This window comes from Stegostoma tigrinum, chromosome 21 (assembly GCF_030684315.1).
Source record: "Stegostoma tigrinum isolate sSteTig4 chromosome 21, sSteTig4.hap1, whole genome shotgun sequence".
NCBI lineage: Eukaryota > Metazoa > Chordata > Chondrichthyes > Orectolobiformes > Stegostomatidae > Stegostoma > Stegostoma tigrinum.
This window is the reverse complement of record NC_081374.1, coordinates 23212025-23233546: the sequence shown is the minus strand read 5'-3', so window position 1 is coordinate 23233546 and position 21522 is coordinate 23212025. Positions and strand designations below refer to the sequence as shown.

The 21522-nt window shown below is 39.6% G+C and overlaps 1 protein-coding gene across 5 annotated transcripts in view; it reads left to right on the top strand.

Moving 5' to 3' along the window:
- kif21b (kinesin family member 21B) overlaps window positions 1-21522 on the top strand; it is a 172058-nt gene that overhangs the window by 137864 nt on the left and 12672 nt on the right. For 3 of the 5 annotated variants that reach the window (XR_009447006.1, XR_009447005.1, XM_048553218.2), the window contains exons 28-33: window positions 1964-2002; window positions 7451-7587; window positions 13688-13868; window positions 17644-17808; window positions 18833-18950; window positions 21146-21316. Coding sequence is in view for 1 of the 5 variants with exons in the window: in XM_048553218.2 (XP_048409175.1) it covers window positions 1964-2002; window positions 7451-7587; window positions 13688-13868; window positions 17644-17808; window positions 18833-18950; window positions 21146-21316 (811 nt within the window). In the remaining 4 variants the exon portion in view is untranslated. The remainder of the gene's footprint in view (window positions 1-1963; window positions 2003-7450; window positions 7588-13687; window positions 13869-17643; window positions 17809-18832; window positions 18951-21145; window positions 21317-21522) is intronic. The other 2 variants (XR_009447008.1, XR_009447007.1) reach the window with 1 other exon arrangement.

The following is a 21522-nucleotide window of genomic DNA, read 5'->3' as shown; positions in this document are numbered from 1 at the left end:
CCTGAACATGCTTTTAATAATAAATCAGAAGATTTAAGTCACAACGTTTAGAGCAAAGAAATGAAAGCTGGTAAGCGAATTGATCTTCCCCATTGGTATTTCAGTATGGTTTTTAAAGTCGCAGAAAATTTTGTTCAACCAAAATTAGCTTCTAGTATTTCTACTCGAAACTTAGCGGCTTGACCAAAGTTTGTGTCATAGCTAGGGTCAGCATCTGTATCTGTTGATATAGAGTGCAACAGATTTAGTTATAAGTACTACTCACCTGAGGCAATTTATTTCCGAGTTCATTATGTACCCAATATTCTGCAAACTAATCCCGCATTTACATTGGCTTCTGAAAGAACACTTTTGCTTGGGACCAATTTTGAGATTGTTCGGCTGGCTTTCTGCAGAAGCGCATTGATATTGGTTTACTTGTACATTAATTTAGTGGTCTTTAGAAATTATTCTAGGGTTGTTCATTGTAGTATATAATTTTGTATCCTAACTTTCTTGACATTGCTGTTTTTAGTTGCATCATTGTCGTAACTTTCATACATTTTCAATCTCTTAAATGTAAAAAAAAGCTGAGAATTGTCAGTAAAGCATTCAGAGAGTGGTTTGGAAGAGAAGGTTCACAATATAAACGATTAAAGTTAAGACATACAATTGGAGTTCCTTAGAAATTTGGCTACCACGAACAAAACTATACTTTAATCCAAATTTTCTTTCTAATTATTAGTTATAGTCCACAAAGACCATAAGCATTTCTTGTTAATATAAAGAAGCAATAGACTAGATATACCTTGAGTGGTAGCATTGTATAGTGTGGGGAATGTTGAGGATACAGATATCCATGAGCTGCCACAGTGAGTATGAGAATTGGCATCATGTGGGAAATTGGCAAAGAAATTGAAGTATTCAATCAGTACACACTTTAAATTTGGGGTAACAAAAATAGAAGGACCTTGGCAAGTTCAGCATGTCTGGCACCACCTGAGGAGACAAAGCAGAATCAATGTTTTGGGTCCAGTGACCCTTCTTTGAGGTGTTAGTTTGAGAGATTCCTATCAAACTTCTATTGTCTGCCTCTTTACCCAACAATGCATGCATGCATGTATGTGCACATGCACGTGTGTGTATACACATACACACACTGTCTCTCTCGCTCTCTGTCTCACTCACACACACAGACACAAACTGGATATTAGAATTGGACATGACGAATAGAGCAGAAAGTGGGCAGCAATTGGAAACAGTGAGGAGAAAGAGAGAAGTGCTTGAGGTGATTAAAGTGAGGGACAGATTGTATGGGTGATCACAGATGACAAAATTGAGGAACAAAAGCAACCTCATACATGGCCTAGATTGTACATGACACAAGGTTATGTGTTCTGTACTCCTACACATTCTGACCTTCACCTTTTCCACTCAGTGAAGTGATGTGGCTGACATCCCATTATTAAATACAATACAGATTTTCTTCTTAATGAAAAAGCAGTTAATGGAGAATATAGCATACAAATTTAATGGAGTAATTAGAGGCAGGCTAAGTTACTCAGTTGTATTCCTGAACTCAGACATGTTGAGTAGAAAGACACCTCCAAAAGCATGATGATTTTACCACCAGTCTGCGCACATGCACCATTTAAATCTTGGTGTTGTTATGTATTTAATATTGCCAAGGCACAATTTCCGTCCATATATTTTTAAGACTACAGTCATCTCTTAGAATTATCTAGCTTGTTCAGAAGTCTATGTAATGGATGAGTGTGAGAAAATAACTACACAAAACAAAAAGACAAAATTTTTAGCTTTTCCTCTATATAAGTTTCTGTCTTTTGTGGCATTCAATATTGCTTAACTTGGCACACCTACTGTTGCTCTACCTTGTTTCCATCAATTACTCTACTCAACAGTCCAACATGCTGGAGCTCTTCTATCTTTCTTCCCCATAATCCTGCTGCTGTTTTGTTCATAGGTCTGATGACAGTGACTCCTCTCTCTCGGAGGTTCCCAGGTACAAGTTTCTTTTGTCACCTCTTGCATTGCACAGGCCTCTCGCTTCTGGTCTAACTGGTCCACGCAGCTGATTGCTTTGCTGTTTTGCATGTTACTATTTGTGTTACATCTGGTCTGCACTGCATTTTGTTCCAAAAAGCAACGTCATTCGGCACACTAGTTGGTTGGTTGTTGACTACTTTATTGCATATTTCAGTGAAAAATTCTAATGTAAGGACGGTTTTAGTTCTCAATATGGTTTGGTTTGTGTTTTTTTGGTTGGGCTGATTTGCATGCACCTTTTATTTGGCTTTGAAACAGTCAAAGTAGAAATTATTTGTCAATACTTGTTATGTTGAGTCACCGGGCGTTGGTAATTTTTTCATTGGAAGTATTAACATGAACAAATGGAATGATTGGATCCAGAACTAAAATTTTGTAACTGTGGTTAAATAAAGACTTGACTGTATGGATTTACTCACAGGATTCAGTGATTTCAAATTCAAAATGAAGGTAAGGATTCGAAAAAACAACAATGACAGAGTTGTTCAAAATATATTTTCCAGACTGTCGACACTGCATCTCTTTTTAAGAATTGTAAATGCAACCTCTGCCTTACAAGTCAGTGTGATCATCAGACATATCAATTTACAGAAACAAAAATGGAACTAAAATATTTTTCTGTTGATTTGTTCATCACAATGAAGAACCTTATTTTAGAATCACTGTTTGTAAGCACTGTTATGATTCCAGCTGATGGTAATACTGGACAAGTCATTTTCCAGAGTGAAAGCAGTCTTGATAGATCATAAGTTTTATTTTTAGCTACTTTGGCTGTCAGTGTACTTTTACCAAAGAATGCAAGTTTATTGCATAAAAAGAAAGGGAAATTGAACTATGTATATTTTGTGACAGTTTGGAAAAATCTCTGGAAAGAGCAAGCAGCAAGTTTTAATCTATTTTCCCAACAATATTATCTACGAATATCTGACCACAGTGAAATATCACTCCGTTTTTGTATTTCAGACTTCCTTATTCACATACAAAGGTTGCAAGTGTTTCCTTTTGTTGGCTTTCTGCACATTCACTAGATATGATTTTCACCATTGCTCACTGAGGCATACAGACAGAGTCTACCTCACGGACTTTCCTCAATGAATTCGGAGGAGAAAAACAACTAAGGGCTGCTAAAATAGCTTAAGACTTTTTTTTCTGTCTCTGGCCTTAAGACAGCAAAAACTGAACTGCTTTTCTGCTGGGATAAAACTGTTCTGACCTGCAACCTACTTCTCACCTTTTAAAATGTTTTTGCTAAAGTTCCATGCAAAACAGTGTTAGTTGAGTTAATGTTTGTGGGTTGAATACTGGGAGTGGCTAAAACATTTGGTTGAAAGATAGGAATGACAAGTACTCATTTGAGGAGTTTTGACAGATTTGAAGAATAGATATGTGCCCCTCTGATTACTACTGTTCCTAAATTTAACTAGCAATGACCTGGATCATAATCCCAATGCAAAGTGGTTAAATTTTCATATGGTGATGAATTAGGATGGGTAGCCGATTATGAAGCAGTGAACAAAATAAAAATTAAGTGGAAAAAATCTGTACTTTTCCACATGAAGGGTCATGAAATATTGGTTAAATATCCAGGAAAAAAGCAAAGGAGATTGGTCATAGTCTAACTGAACATCAGAACAGGCTCAAGGTGCTCAATGTCCAGTCCTGTCCGAGATGTTTCTTCTTAATTGGACAAAACAACAGCACAAGATGACATAGTGTGGAGCTGGAGGAACACAGGCCAGGCAGTATTAGAGGAGCAGGAAAGTTGACGTTTTGAGTTGGGACTCTTCTTCAGAAAAAGGGTCCCAACCCAAAACATCAGCTTTCCCACACCTCTGATGCTGCCTGGCCTGCTGTGTTCCTCCAACTCCATACTGTGTTATCTCTGACTCCAGCAGTGGCAGTTCTTGTTATCTCTGACAATGGCACAAAAAGTCTTTTTTTAGGCAAATATAAATGACTGAATTTTGGAAGTATATATCATTATGATGCATGCAACAACAGCATCTTGTATTTACATTGAGTCTTTCATGTTGTAAAACGTCCCACAGCACTTCACAGCAACATTTTGTCAAACAGAATTTGAGACCAAAGCACAAAATTGAAGTTTACCACAGGTGACCAAAATCTTGATTAAAGAGATATGTTTTAAGACATGTCTTAAAAGGAGAAATAATTGAGAGGTTCAAGATGGGAGATCCAGAATTTAGGAACATAACTAACTTAACACCCAGCAAGCTGTGGTGCAGCCAGGAAAATTTGGGATGCACAAGAGGCAAGAATTAGAGTGTGGAGTTATCTGGGATGCTCTGCAGAAATTAGCCCATAATCCCGGGATAGCACCTTCCAAACTCAAGCCCATGTGCGTCAGTAGGACAAGGCCAGCAGAGACATGGAAACGCTACCACCTACAAGCTCACATCCCAGCCACTTATCCTCCTGAATTGGAAATATATTGCCATTCCGTCGCTGTCCCTGGGTCACAATCTTGGAATTCCTCCCTCGGGGTATTGTGGGTCTACCTACAGCACATGGACTGCAATAGTTCAGAAGGCAACTCAGCACCACCTTCCCGGGGGACAATAAACACTGACCAGCCAGTGACTCCCACACCCCAGAAGAGAATGAAAAACCATCTGGAGATGTTAAGCTGCAGAAAGTTACAAAGGGTTTGGGGTAGGGAGTTGCAGGTGAGAGCTGGTTGTGAGATAGGAAAATCTATGGAGACAAATATGTTCTAGCTTAGGTTGAAGTTGAAAGAAATGTAGGCACCGTAGTGGACTTGATGCCCAATATAGATAAACTAGCAACCAATGAAACACTGAACAATTAAATAATACAACAGAGTGTGAATCCGAGGAAGTATTGTTCAAATTTCAAAGTGTTTAATTAGATTTCCCCTTGAATGTCACAGCATGTTCTGATCACATTGAAGCAAGACAGATTTTAAAGTACTGGTAGCAAAAGGGGGAAGAACCATGTGGCTGATTTCATGTTACAGGACTGTTAGTGGAATTAATTTTTGGTCTAGCAAAAAGGGATCCTTAAAATGTTGTTGAAGAAGTGAGTAAAATTATTTACAGAATGAAAAGCATAAATCAAGAAATAAACTAAATCATGGGAGCAAAACATGTTTAAACCATGTGAAGTTAATTTTGACCGAAAACAGGAAATCCTTTATTATATAAAATGGATCAGATTTCCATATAGAAAGCAGAGGCAAAACCCGTGAAAATATTAAAGCACAGGCATTTTAACCCCTCAAGTCTGTTCTACCATTTTATTAGATCATGGCTAAACAGTAACCTAATGTCATACTTTGACGTATATCTCAATAACTTTAGGTAACAAAAAGCTTCAATCTCAGCTTTAGAATTAGCAATTGAAATGGCATTAATTGCCATTTAAAAAATACTTTTAAATTTCTGTCACTGTTGGCCACTGAGAAGAATTCATAAATTTCATTTTTGTCAGGTTTAGCTCTAAATTTTAGGCCTTGTCCCTGATTTTTCCCAACCCATGAAAATAATTTCTCTGTATCCCCCTTATCTGCTGCCTGTACCATTGTGGAAACTTCAATGAGGTAATCCCATAATTTCTAAACACCATGAAATACAGGACACTAGAAAGTATTAAAATGGCAATAGGGATGAAGAGAGTCACATATTTAGCTGGGAGGTGAAGAAATTAAGTAAAGACAAGGGTGGAAGAAAATCAGTTCTGTGGGAACAAGAATAGGCTGAAATGATGGGTCTACCAAGACATCCTAGTTTGTGGACTTTGGAAAGGAGTTAGAAGTGATATGTACAGAGTTAAGGGGTTTAGGTTGGATCTGGAATTAAGATGAAGTTAATAGCAGGCTTGTTAATAATAGCTGACCACTTGGTGATGTGTGGAGAGCCATAAGGAGGTGACTGAGGGTTGGGGTTTCCCTCAGCATTCCCTCAGTAAAAGTCCGTTTGGCAGAAAAAAGCAACAGTGCACCCTTTCTCAAGAATTTAGGATTAAACTTGTAGAGAAGGTCTACCTCAGCCTCAGAGGGACACATTATACTGAGTGAGAGGAGCAGAAAACTGAGATACACAATATCACACTGATGTGTTCTAAATATAAAAATCTAGAGAGGGTAAGTGGTATCCACTGGTATATATTCAGGTCTGGATATTGTGTCTTTGGGAGAATAAGCGAGGGCAGGAGCCTTGCTCCCAGAGGTGGTAAACCTGGAGGCGAGAAGTCGATGGAATTCTGGATGGGGTGGAGGCATTCCCACAACACTACACCTTTTTGCCTCCACCAGAATTAAGACGCAAGCAGGGAGGCCTGTATTCAATCTTTCACACATTTACTAGTTGAGGCCCTTAATTGGAAATAAGGACTATTTCAAGGCTTCAGTTTGTTTCAACTAAATCCAGTTGCATGGGGACCTGTCACAACAGCTACTTGACTGAAGAGCTGCTGTCAGGTCATTCACTGTCTCACTCCACCCAGGCCACTGCTTCTGATTCTCCTGTCTCCTCTCACTATAAACCTCAACTCTAGCATTTCTCTCTTTTTTAACACCACTCACTTTCTGCACGCACACGTACATGCATACATACGCACAAACACACGTAAACACACATACACAAATATCGCTTGCATTACTCCTTTATTCATCCACGATCGTAAGTGTTCTTCCACCAGCAGTTACTTCCATGGCGCTGTTGAGTGCAGGAGCTCCCAACCTTTGTTTGGCCAGCAGCTGCATTGGATGAGATTTTCTGCTCCCATAGAAGCTTGGCAGAAAGAAAAGGTCAACTCTGTTACCTTGGTGGGCACTGGTGGCAGGGGGCTCTATTTAACTGACAAGCTGGGAAATTCACTCCTTTAAGTAGTTTAATTGAATGCGCGTTTTCATTCAGTGGCATCTAAAGCATGGTAAAAATAAATGAATGTCCTTTGGAGGGTTGGTGCAGACTTGATGGGCCAAATGGCCTCCTGCACTGTAGGGATTCTATGATTTTTTTTATCATTGCAACATCTTGTAATTTTAAAATGGTACTGAATAAAAGTATTTATGTAATAGCCACGTGCAAATTCATCCAAATTAATCAAAAGTAGGAAATATTGAACATTCCCTTTGTGTAATTTTGTTTTTGTTTGTGTGCTTCTAAACATTGTTCAAACATGGTATTTGTATCGGATATATTGCGATGATCAGTTGTTCTGTATCTGGAATATTGGTGCATGATTGATTGACCACCGTCACAATTTGTTTTTGCCCCTTGGTTGTAGTAAGTGAAAGTAGTGTAGGATTTCCATCAAAATCATCTCATGTGTTTTTGTTATTTTAGTAAATAGAAGCCATTCCAATGAGGCAGTTTTTGAGATCAGGCATTTATGAACCAATCTTCTGTTCTTTTATCAGGGGTGTGATTAATCCAGTTGGTGGTGCCAAAGGCAGCAGGACTGCCCCACTCCAATGCATTTCTGTTGCTGAAGGTCACTCTAAACCTGTGCTGTGTCTGGATGCGACTAATGACCTGTTATTCACAGGCTCAAAAGGTAAGAACTCAGCGAGAGGAGGAGAGGCGTGAGGCTGGTTGGCACGGCTACATCCAAGCTGACATTTTACCTCTGGGATTTCATGTTTGTTCTAAACCAATGCGGTGCACTTTGTTTCTGGTTGGAAGGATCCACTGTAAGAGAAACAATGAAACGGAAATTGCTGGAAAATCTCAGCAGATCTGGTAGCAACTGTCGAGAGAAATCAGAGTTAACATTTCAGGTCAAGTGACCCTTCCTCACAACTCTCATTTCTCTCCACAGATGCTGCCAGACCCCTGCTGGGCTATTCCAACAATTTCTGTTTTTGCTTCTGATTTACAGCATCAGTGGTTCTTCTGGTTTTTATCCGCTGTAAAAGAGTCTGGCTTGCCTTAGAATTGGAGCGAAAGTGTCCCATGTCCAGCTTGCACACAGTTTTCATCAATTTTGTACTTTGCTTCATTCCACAGAAAAATATAACCTTCCGTAACAAGCAATTTCAATTTCTTTCTCTTTCTATCCACAGGGTCACTTGCCATCAGTAAAATGTTTAACAATATTTTAAAACTTGGTTATCATGTCTCACTGTGCAATAAGATAGAAAAGCTTAATATAATCTGTGGGCACTGGATGATATTGGAAAGGAACATTTGATTCTCACTGTTAAAGCATTGTTTCTCATTACTATTTAAGCATATGCAATCCATCTCATTCGACTGTAACTTGGCATTTTGCCATTACAAATTATTCTAACTGGTTCCAGTTGTTTTCAGTGTTGAGACCTGATGTATGTGCCTGTATTTCTTAGCTGCATTTTTGTTGTATTTTATATTGAGCATTGAACCAGCACAAAATTACTGTGCAAGTTTCAGGCAATGAAAACTGAAAGATCTGCAGATGCTGTAAATCAGGAACAAAAACAAAGTTGCTGGAAAAGCTCAGCAGGTCTGGCAGCATCTATGAAGGAGAAAACAGAGTTAACATTTCGGGTCCGGTGACCCTTCCTCAGAACTGATGGTGGCTGGGAAAACGTCAGTTTATATGCTGAAAATAGGGAGGTGGGTGGGGTAGGGAGTAAACAATAGGATAGGGCCCAAATAGAGAGAGAGACAGTTGGACAGACAAAGGAGTTGCTAATGATCGGGCTGGGAGGCTGAATAGTTGTTGGTGGGGACTGTTAGTGACTGACAACGGGTGGTTGTTTAGTGGGGGTTTGTTTAGTGGGGGGGTTGTTTAGTGGCAGGCTATGTGGTAACAAGGCCTGGTGTATGCGATGGGGCCTGGGACATGGGGGAGTTTAGGCCCTAAAATTATTGAACTCAATATTGAGTCCAGAGGGCTGTAGGGTCCCCACGCGGAAAATGAAGTGGTGTTCCTCCAGCTTGTGCTGGGCTTCACTGGAACACTGTAGCAAGCCAGAGACAGAGATATTGGCCAGGGAGCAAGGTGGTGCACTGAAGTGGCAGGCAACAGGTAGTTCAGGGTCTTTTTTGCGAGCAGAACATAGATGTTCTGCGAAGCAGTCGCCAAGTCTACGCTTCATTTCCCCAATGTAGAGGAGACCACATTGTGAGCAGCGAATGCAGTAGACTAGATTCTTAGAAGTGCTGGTGAAGTGTTGCTTCACCTGGAAGGTATGTTTGGGCCCTTGGATACTGGGGAGGGAGGAGGTAAATGGGCAGGTGTTACACCTTCGCCAGTTACAGGGGTAACCGTAGGGCTGTGGGGAGGTGTTGGGGGTGAAGGAGATATGGACTGGGGTGTCCCGGAGGGAACGGTCCCTGTGGAAGGCGGACAAGGGAGGGGAATATGAGTCTGGTGGTGGCATCTTGTTGGAGGTGGCGGAAATGGCGTCTGATGGTCTTCTGGATGGGGATGGTAGGTGAAGATGAGGGGGACCCTATCACTGTTCCCTCCCACAACAGTGATATGGACCCCTTGTCCTTAGCTACCATCCCACCAGCATCCACATCCAGAAGATTGTCAGACGCCATATCTGCCACGAAACAAAACATAGACTTGGCGACCGGCTCACAGAACATCTACGTTCTGCCTGCTAAAAAGACCCTGAACTACCTGTTGCCTGCCACTGCAATGCCCCACCTTGCTCCCTGGCCTATATCTCTGTCTCCGGCTTGCTACAGTGTTCCAGTGAAGCCCAGCACAAGCTGGAGGAACAACACCTCATTTTCCACTTGGGGACCCTGCAGCCCTCCAGACTCAATATTGAGTTCAATAATTTTAGGGCCTAAACTCCCCCATGTCCCAGCCCCCATCCCACACACCAGGCCTTGTTACCGCATAGCCTGCCACTACACCCCCCGCATTGTTAGTCACTAACAGTCCCCATTAACAACTACTCACCCTCTCAGCCTGATCGTTAGCAATTCCTTTGTCTGTCCAACTGTCTTTCTCTCTTTTTGGGCTCTATCTGATTGTTTACTCCCTACCCCACCCACCTCCCTATTTTCTGCATATAAACTGACGTATTCCCAGCCACCATCAGTTCTGAGGAGGGGTCACCAGACCCGAAACGTTAACTCTGTTTTCTCCTCCACAGATGCTGCCAGACCTGCTGAGCTTTTCCAGCAACTTTGCTTTTGTTCAGACAATGAAAATTGTTCCTTCTCGTAATATGCTCAATATTTCATGTGCCTTTTAAATGCACAGTGCCTGAAAATTGATTACAGAAATATTGACTTTGAAAGGAACAACCATTCGTTCGATTAAGATTCTTGGAATAGTTTCACCTCCGAGGAAGGCCATTCAGTTGGTTGAGTCTACGCTGGGTCTCAGCAAGAGCAGTTCAGCTAGCTTATTTCCCCCTGGCTTCCACATGATTCTGCTCGTCTTATTCATCTTGAGGTGCACATCCACTTCCCCTTTGAATTCCACCATTGAAACTTACAGTCTCCTCGAGATTTGATCTTCAGGGGCTATGTTTTCATTCTCAATTACTTCCAAGCCCAAATGATGTAAGATTATTTGCTATTTTTGATTAAATCACTGTTTTTAACGCAACAATATATGCTGTGTTTTTGCAAATGATAGAACATATTCACCTTTTTTAAATTGTAAAAACACTCTCTAATTCTGACATTATGCAGTTAAGGAACAGGTACTCTACTAACTTGTCCTGGTAACAGGTATTTGAAGATGGAGAAAAAAATAGTTTTTAAACTACATTTGTCTCTTGCTACCACCTTATGTCATGTACATAGAGCTGTGTCAACACTGCAATCGAACCAGATGGTTGAAAGTTGCAGGGAATGGTGCAGATTAATTTCTTTTTTCCATTTCATTGCATCAGCTTGGGGACAGATTGGCTGAGATTTCAGCCCCAGTGTGCAAGGATTTCTGAATGCTAATTTCTTTGTTGGCATGATTTGATGTGTAAAGTGTGAATCTAATAAATATAAAGGCATAGCCGTTCAAGTTGAAGGTATTATTAGCATGCCAAAGAGGTATAATTTAGATATTTTTGAGAAGTAAAAATGGAGTAAGCAAAGGCTCCTACATTAACCATTAGGAAGCACTATCAAATATAAGGGGCACAATTTTAATTTTCAAGGGCTCCTCTGGATGGCATTTTCTTTGATCTTTGGGAGCCACTTTTTCATTCCTCCTAACTTCTGCTTTCGCTAATGCAGTCATGTAACATTATCTTCAGTACTTGACATGATGCATGTTATTTGGTCTCACACAGAAGCAGAAGTCGAAGAATTCATTAATATCCTCAATAATTATGAACTCATTAAATATACAGACAAACTATATCAGGAAAGTATTAATTTCTTACACATAATTTCTATACACAAAAAGCTATGACACTAAACACACCTTACATTGTCTGCTGAAGTTGCAACTGACCTGTTTCCATAATATATTTGCAAAGGTAGAATTTATAAACCAAGCAACTACTATCTTTTTTATTGTATCTTAGCTTCAGTCTTAAGTTTTTTTTAATAACTGACACAGTCTTCAATACAATAGCATCAGCTACAGTCTTCCCTGTAGAGCAGTCCACTCACAGCCTTAAGCAAGACATACCACATATTCATTTGCAAGTAATTCATTAACTCAGTGATTTCTAATAAACCAGGCTACTGGTTAGTGGAGTGATAATGGGAACTGCAGATGCTGGAGAATCCAAGATAACAAAGTGTGGAGCTGGATGAACACAGCAGGCCAAGTAGCATCTCAGGAGCACAAAAGCTGACGTTTCGGGCCTAGACCCTTCATCGGAGAGGGAACTGGAATAAATAGGAAGAGAGGGGGAGGCGGACCGAAAATGGAGAGAAAAGAAGATAAGTAGAGAGGAGAGTATAGGTGAGGAGGTAGGGAGGGGATAGTTAAGTCCAGGGAAGATGGACAGGTCAAGGAGGCGGGATGAGGTAGTAGGTAGGAAATGGAGGTGCGGCTTGAGGTGGGAGGAAGGGATGGGTGAGAGGAAGAACAGGTTAGGAAGGCAGAGACAGGCTGGGCTGGTTATGGGATGCAGTGGGGGGAGGGGATGAGCTGGACTGGTTTTGTGATGCAGTGGGGGGACGGGAAGAACTGGGCTGGTTTTGGGATGCAGTGGGGGGAGGGGATGAGCTGGACTGGTTTTGGGATGCAGTCGGGGAAGGGGAGATTTTGAAGCTGGTGCAGTCCACATTGGTACCATTGGGCTGCAGGGTTCCCAAGCGGAATATGAGTTGCTGCTCCTGCAACCTTCGGGTGGCATCATTGTGGCACTGCAGGAGGCCCATGTTGGACATGTCGTCTGAGGAATGGGAGGGGGAGTTGAAATGGTTCGCGATTGGGAGGTGCAGTTGTTTGTTGCGAACCGAGCGGAAGTGTTCTGCAAAGCAGTCCCCTTACCTATCCTCTCCCTACCTCCTCACCTATACTCTCCTCTCTACCTATCTCCTTTTCTCTCCATCTTCGGTCCGCCTCCCCCTCTCTCCCTATTTATTCTAGTTCCATCTCCCCATCCCCCTCTCTGAAGAAGGGTCTCGGCCCTAAACGTCAGCTTTTGTGCTCCTGAGATGCTGCTTGGCCTGCTGTGTTCATCCAGCTCCACACTTTGTTATACTGGTTAGTGGAGTGTTGCTTTGTTGACCAGGTTTGAAACTCTTTCTTCTTTGTACTTGATCCCTCTTTCTCCGCTCTTTGCAACTTCCCTCTCACTCTCACTCACTCTCTTTCCCTTGCAACATGCAGTCTATTGATCTTAACCACGCCCAAACAAAAGTCCCTCTACCTTTGTGACCTCTCTTTCTCCCACCAGCCCTCTTGACTTGCCTCATTGTTTTCTCCAGCTTAAACCCTCTCCCAAACCCATTCCAGACTCCCAGTTTCCACATAGCCTTCTTACTGCCGCTTTTCAGACCCTAAGCTCTCTGCAGTCTTCACTTTCTCACAAAACCTCCAAAGCAATCAGGCAGAAGGGCTGCCTCCTACTCTCCCTAAAAAAGATAAGCTTTGCCTTTCAGCCTGGACAAAAAAAGCAGCTGGCTCCCTGCCCTGGCCACCAACCTTCATGCTCACAAGTCCCAGCCTGCCTCGCTGTCCAGCAACTCCATCGATGCCTGCACTTACTTAGCCAGCTATCACTGCTCCTGCAATGACAGGCTGCTTCTCTCTGATGTTTGAAACTGATAATATCACCAATGAACATATCGCTACCAAGCATGGAAGAAAATCAGCCTCCAACTGGAGGAGTAGCTTTTCACCTGCTTTCCCCTCTCAATCTGTGAAGAGAATGGAAGGGACCTTTCTCTGATTAGTATTTCCATGAGTAAATTTTTGTGTGCATTTTGGAAATTTTGGGGGTTGATTCTCCTGCTGTCCCCATGTATTTTTAGGATTAATTTGAAATGCTTTAACAGATATTGCCTTGAGTCAGTCAAAGACAAAACAAATAATCAAGGTGCTTCCTTTATCCATCAAGAAGACCTTTCTATGCTTGTTTAGATGTATATGTCTGTTGATCACTGAGAAAATTATTTAAGTGCAAGGAGAAATAATTTAAATTTTGTTTCTAATTTCCTTCTGCAACAGTTTAAAAAAAAACACAATTTTTGAAAATAACATTCTGTTCCTTGTTTAATTTTATGCTGTATAATTTATTCAGATCGAACTTGTAAAGTGTGGAATTTGGCTACTGGGCAGGAAATCAGTACCCTGAAAGGGCATCCAAACAATGTTGTCTCCGTCAAATACTGTAGTTACTCCAGTCTCGTGTTTACTGTCTCGACATCGTACATCAAAGTTTGGGATATCCGAGAGAGCCCCAAATGCATCAGGACACTAACGTAAGGAACTCGACCTGTAGTCTGTGTCGATACTATGGTTTAGGATGTTTATTTTGTCCTGTTTATTTTTTCCTTTTGAAGAGAGGTTTTAAGCCATAAATGCCATAAAGTTGTTCCTCCAAGCTAGAGAAGTAAACAGCTTCTGAGGGCTTCGGTTTTCTTTTAAGTTGAAACAATAGAAACCGTATGAATGGGTAGAGTCAGACTCCCACAGAACTAGGGTTTTAGTTTAGCTTTCAGTTGTTTTTGGGGTTTTGAAGCTGGCAGTGGAATTCATGATTCATCTCTCTGCTGCAGCTAAAAAGCTTGGGTTCTCTCTCTCTGCCAGAATTTTCTCTTGATGTTCTTTCCTTCTGGACTGGAGAAACATTGCATGTGAGGCTATCTATTGTTCTTAATTTCCCTTTGCCTGGGGTGTATTTATGGGATGTTACTATATTGGAACTGTTGCTGTTTATTAGTTAAATAACCCATTATTCTGTTAAGTTTTCCAGCAGAGTTAAGTTTATACCAAATCATCTTTCTTTGATTTGTGTTTTAATTCTGTGCTAAGAATAAAGTGTATTTCACTTAAAACTGAGTAGTGTAATCAACTGAATTACATCTGGAGCACAACACCTTAACACTTGCCTTAAATAAGATAAAAGTTAGGGGCTAGGCTATCTCCTTGAAATATTTGAAGGGGGTTTGATCTGGTCCATAAGAAGTCTAATGGAAAGGCTATCGATTGCACATATGTTAAACCCCATCACTATTAATGTCCGAACTTGAGGTTTATTAATGAAAACAAGAAATGGGGTGGTATGATGGCTCAATTAGTTAACACTGTTGCCTCATAGTGCCAAGGACCCAGGTTCTATTCCAGCCCTGAATGATCGTCTGTGTGGAGTTTGCACATTCTCCCCATATCTGCATGAGTTTCCTCTGGGTACTCTGGTTTCCTCCCACAGCCCAGAGATGTGCAGGTTAAGTGGATTGGCTATTTTAAATGTGGGGTTACAGGGAAAGTGTAGGGGGCTGAGTCTCTGGGTGGGATGTTGTTTCAAGGGTTGGTGTAGATTCGATGGGCCAAATGGCTTCTTTCCACACTGTAGAGATTCTGTGATTCTATGAAACATGGAACAACATTCAGTTTGTCTAGTCCTTCCACAGAACATGTACAACCCATAAGCTGTTGCCCCGCTTTGTGTTGTCCTGAGTGCAAGTTTGAAAAATCATGAAGATCATTGAGTGAAACAATACAATATCTATATAGTATAATTCTGTTATTTATATCCAGCTCATTTCTTTTGGGAAACAGTACTTCCTTGATATCAGCAGCTTTAAAAAGGATTCCTAACACGCATCACCTTTTGATTGGACCAGCTTGCTGGAAAAGGTTTATTTGTGGAGTTAGCTGTCACTTTTATATTAAATTAACTTGTTTCTGCTGGATATATAATTATTTGTAAGGCTATTTGCTAATATGCATCTGTCAGGGATATTTTTAAAAAATCATGTGGAACAAGTTTCAAGCACATAATAATATCAGCATCAACTTGGAAACTTTATTAAAAGGGAGCTCATTTTGAAGAAATGAAATAAATGTCCTGTATAAGTCAAATAAACAAACATTCCCAGAAATATTGAATAGTTAAATTGAAGGACAGTAAGAAAGAAAAATGAACTATGAAAAACTAACATGTTAAAAGGAGATAACTTTGAGGAGTACAGCACAAACTGAAATAGATGTTAATTTTTTTTTCAGAAATCTTGGATGCAGTATAGTGAGCTAAAAGTCTAAAATCTATACAAGATGCTGTAATATGGAAGAAAAAAATGTTCATAATTTTAAATACATTTCTGGAACAGTTCAGTAAAACAAGCATCATATTCATCAATTAAACTGGTATATTCCCTATCCCAAAGGGTTTTAAAATATGCGGTAGATGCTGATTAAGTTGAAAAGGAAGCATGATTAGTAAATCACATGCACCTGATTTCTTGAGACATTAGAGGAGCCCTATTGTAATGACTTTCACATAAAGAATAATTATGTATGATTGAGGATCCATGGATATGGAAATGAGCACTTACAGTGACACAAAATACAAACTGCCAAAACCTGAATAATTGTTGCATTAACATAAATAATCAGAAGCAGAAAATTAGTGTGGAGGGGGAATGCCCTTGTCTAATATATTTGCTTAATTTTCTTGAGGCCATAATCGAGGCAGTTAGTTTGGATTTTCAGTATGCCTTTCACACAATTTTGCAGAAAATCTTTCTGAATTTGTAAACACTTACAGGAATCTACAGTATAGCATGTAATTGGATTTTTAAAAAATAATGATGAAATTGAGAATTCTTGAGATACTGCAGACTGAAATTGTATATGTTCTTCGTGGTTTCTCACAAAACTCTCCACTCAACAAGATTATGGCACTGGATTGGAAAATTGCTTTTCTTCCTTTTGTTAAGTAGAGGGGGAAGAAGAAAACAGGAAAATACAGACTGTCACTTTAATGTTCAGTGACCACTGGACTCTGTCATCATGCGGAGTGCAACTAACTGCTTGAACAAGAATGATCTGATTTCAGAAAATCAGGATGTATTTGTGAAGAGTATGCCAGATCCGATAAACCTTAGTTGTATTTTTTTAATGTGGCCCATTAACACAGTGGACAGGGAGCTAACTTTCGATTTGCCTTTAGAATCTTCCAAACATTCTGCTCAAGAGATTATTAGCAAAAATACAAATGAGTGAAGCATAGCCTGGCTGAGTGATATTAGTTCAGAAATTTGAATGGCAGAATAGAAGATATGTAACTGGTGGAGGAGGGGAGTGTCACTCTCCCATGTATATGCAAACCATTTTTGGAACCTATTTTTGACATTGAGTTATTTATTAGAATTGTCAAATTTCACTATCTGCCATGGTAGGATTCAAACCCATGTTCCCAGAACGTTAGCCTGGGGATTTGAATTACAGGTTTAGAGACAGTACTAGAGTGATACCACCTCCCCAAATTAATTAGTAATGAAAACAGAATGGATACATAGAGATGCTAAGGCAGGTTTAATGAGATTATATTCAAAGTTTATGACGTCCTAATCAGACCATATTTGAAAAAATATGTTTGCTCATATTCATTATATCAGAAAGTCTGCTAGCAACAGAAAGTATAGCAGAGAAATACAAAAGATCGACTTCAAGTATTAAGGAAACTCAATTGAATTAATCAATCAAGAACTACAATTTCAACTATAATTCCATAGCAGTACTGTACTGAAGACATGATTCAAGTAATAGATTCTCTAAAGACAATGTACACCAAGAAATAAAGAACATTTTGAAGATTTTTAAGTGACATTTTAATTGATTAATACAGTCAGAATCATAATAGTCCTCCTTACCTTGCTGTAAGTTATCAATTTTAATTTTTTTTTTAGGGTGGAGGAAAGAGGAAGTTCAGCAAAGAAAAGTAAGATTAAGTTGGTGGTTTCACAAGGCTTCTTATTTTACTTGCTTATTCATGTGAAAATTAGAAGGTATTTTGGCTCAGTAGTTTATTGAGAGAGAGCAAGAGATATTGTTTTGAATGCAGAATGGACATCTAATTAGTCCCTGCTGTTATAACAGCTCACATACAACACCTTCTAGGATGATAGTGACTTGCAGGTGTCAAACCACTTCATGAAGTCAGAGATTGAATGCAATGAAACTAATAAATTCCAAGATGTCAGTGTGTACCACTTTGAAAACAAATAACAATTTCTCTTTTTATGTGATCAGTTCCTCTGGTCAAGTGACTTCAGGTGATGCTTGTGCCAGCACAACCAGTCGCACTGTGAGAATTGCACAAGGTGAGCACCAGATCAATCAGATTGCACTGAATCCTGCTGGCACACTCCTCTATGCTGCTACTGGCAACTCTGTTCGGATCTGGGACCTTAAAAAGTAAGGCATTTTTCATGAATATATTCATTGTTGTGTGTCTTACTGATAATTTTAACTTCAGTGCATATGATAAAAATTGACATTCTTAAATAACATTTCCAACAGATATTTTGATTCTTCATTATTTGATGAATATAGTTATTAGATATAGAAATTTAGATGCAGATATGGTTATTATATAGAAAAAGACTACGATCTTCAAAAAGTGAATTTGTCAGACTTAGCTGCTGACTCCCAAAGCCCCTCAATCGCTTACAAACCACAAATCAGAATGGGGTCATTTCCTTCTTGATGACTCGTGCAGCAACCCTTAAGAATCATATTATCTGCCAGAACAGAAAATTTGGCTTAATCAGTAGTTCTAACACTAGCATAACTATTCAATGAACTCCACCACTACCATATTTGGCTGCAGTATATACTATCTATTAGCAGTTTGCCTAGAAGAAAGAAGTATATGGGAATACCATCGCCCCGAAGTTTGTGTCTGAGTCACATGCCATCCAGAAATGGATGCCGTTCTTTCATTGAAACTGATTCAGAATACTAGAATTCAACTTTTTATTGCAGGAGGCCCACCATTTCGTTAAAGGACAAAGAGGGATGGTCAATAAATATCACTTTTGTTCCTGCATTCAAACCTGAGAGTGAATTTTTAAAATTTAATAATTTTTGTGAATAAAAAACTTTGTGAAAAAGTTATTTTACTTTTTGTTTAGAATTTTGCCTTGCATGGTAATTCACTGGTTATATGCCTTTGAGCTAGGAGATGGCCTGGTGGTTGTATCGCTGGATTATTAACATAGTGACAATGTTCTATGGACCTGGATTTGAATCCCACCACGGCAGATGGTGGAACTTGAATCCAACAATAGTGGTGACCATGAAGCCACTGCCTATTTGTCAGGCTTGCATATTTTTAGAAGAATGATTTGCTGATTATGCAACATGTTGATTGTCTGTCTGAATGCTTAACTAACTTTGGTTAGCTCGAATATTAAGATTTGCATTTTTCTTTGTTTAGAATACAACCTGTTGGGAAACTCACAGGCCACATTGGTCCAGTAATGTGCCTCACAGTGGAGAGAATGGCAACAAAACATGACTTGGTCATCACTGGATCCAAGGATCACTATGTGAAGGTGATGTTCTTTGTGATCCATACACAGTGTTATAAGCCAGCATCAATTCATCCAGTCCTGGTAGCAACCCTTCAGTAACAATACAATCTTAAAATGTCTATCTTTTTGCAACATGAAACTACTGGTTTAATTAAAAACAAGCAGTATTTTAAGTAAAGTTTAGTGCTATTACACAGACAAGTGTACTGTGGATTATCTATCAGTTGAATAAAACTTAATGATTACCTGGGTTGCACAGTGCTTTGTGCATCAATATTTGAATATATAGCGAATTTGGCAGAAAAATACTTCGAGATTTGCAAAGCTTTTATCCATCAGTTTTTCACCTTTCCATTCTGGACCTTTCTTCTGTACAGAAGTCAGCACCCTAGTGGAGAAGAACTCAGCTCTTTGTTTTCAAATCACCAAGTGCCAATTGAACAAAATACCTAATCACCTGAGTATAAAAAGTACCCCTAGAGTCAAAGTGACAAAATCAAGAAGGGAGAGTGGGAGAAGAAGGGAGGGGGCAAAGTCAAAATACTGTTAGAGAGGGAGCCAATGCACTCCAGCCTTCATAGTGCCTCAAAACTTTGTAGGTAACATTGGACATGCCATGTGTCACCCAAGCACAGGCATAGGCATCGTCTTGGGAGAGACGCAGGCATTTGTGACTCATGACCACTCCACTTCTCACTATCTGGACCCACCATCTGTTGATGGCTACTTCAGCAACTGGGTACGGTTCTAAAGAATTCAGATCCTAGTTATTTAAATTAACCTATCCAGACAGCTATGACACATCTGCAGAACAGATGAAACTTGAACCCAGATCTCAAAACGTAGCTTTATTTTATATTTAATCAACCTGTTCAGGTGTGCTATGACCCACCTCTGAAGCAGGTGAGACTCCAACCTGTGCCTTCTAGCCGAGGAGGTAGAAATCCTACCGCTGCACCACATGACCCTAGAGCTCAATTTTATTTTTGTTTTTGAAAATTAGGAATGAGGTAAGGCTCTAAGCTTGATCTGTAGATACTTCTGATCATCTTGTTCAGATATTTTCTTGAAATGCATTTGGAGAAGGTGAATTGTGAACCCAGGCTTACTGGCCCAAGCTTAGGAACATTACACTACTTTCCTTAGTGTGGAGGAGATTGAGAAGGGACATGACTGAGATATATAAAATTAGTTTGGATAAATTAGACAGGAAGAAATCATTTCCCCTTAATGGGAGGATCAGTGACAGAGGTGCATGGATTTAAGTTAAGGGCAGATGGTTTAGAGGTGATGTGGGGAAAAATATTTTTACCCAGAGGATGGTGGAAATCAATAAGGATTGTAGAGGTAGAGACCTTCACAACAATTAAAAAAGCATGTAGATGTACACTTGAAATGCCAAAGCAGATAAGGCCATGGGCCAAGTACTGCAAAATGGTTGTTTTTGACTGGCATGGACATGAACGGCAAAAGTGCCTTTGTTCTGCTGTGCATCTCTATGACTCTACATTGCATACATAAGAGCCTATAACTCAGTTTTTTATTCAATTTTATAAACACATTCTCTAAACATCTAATCAAGAATTCAGCTCTTTTGTATAAAAGCAATACCAAGTCATCCAGTTAACAGAATAAAACCAAGGCAGTTTACAATGTATGTGCGTCTGGAGCAGGAAGGACACTAACCTAGACAGTCTGGCTCAGAGGCAGGGACATTACCATTGTGCCACAAGAACCCTCAAGAACTCAGCTCTGAGATACTTTCTTTGTGACCTAGCTTCAAATCTCCTGTTTGATAAATTAAACAAATAAGTTACAACACTGCTGTGGGCCGAACTATAATCTGCAAAAAAATACAGATTTATCAGCGCAACTGCTGTCACAGCAACACTGGAGCTGACCTGGTTGAGCATGAAGAGGGCCTGTACATCTAACTCTGAAATAGAATTATTTTTAAAAATTTAATACTGACTTCAACTTTAGTGCAGACGTTTACCTTAGAACAGATTATTTGCCTATTGAAGCACAATTTGTCATATTTATTGCGATGGTCTAGCTTCAATTCATAGATTAAACCATTACTGGTTGTTTCATAAAATTAATTTCTAGAATAATAAGTTCCTTCAGAGTATAATCAACATTTTTATTAAATGGCATTATGAAACATTTGAATTTGCATTAATTGATGAAATATTAACTACATATGTGCTCTCTAGAAGTTTGAAATAGCTGAAAGTACCCTTGGAAATGTTGGTCCCACTCATAATTTTGAACCACCCCATTATGATGGAATTGAAGCTTTGGCAATTCATGCAGATATTCTATTTAGTGGATCTAGAGACAATGGAATTAAAAAATGGGACCTGGAACGGCAAGAACAAATGCAGGTACAAAGCTTCATCTTTGATCTCTGTATGAGGAGCATAAGGCTACAAACTTGCTTTATAGTTAATTTTCTCCTTGTTAGTTTACAGTTTCTTCTGTAACAAATAGGCTACATGTAATTATTGTTCTCCAATATATCGAGAAGAAGTATACCTGGAGTGTTAAATGATTGTTCCTAATTTATTCATGACAGCTTCTTGATGCATTC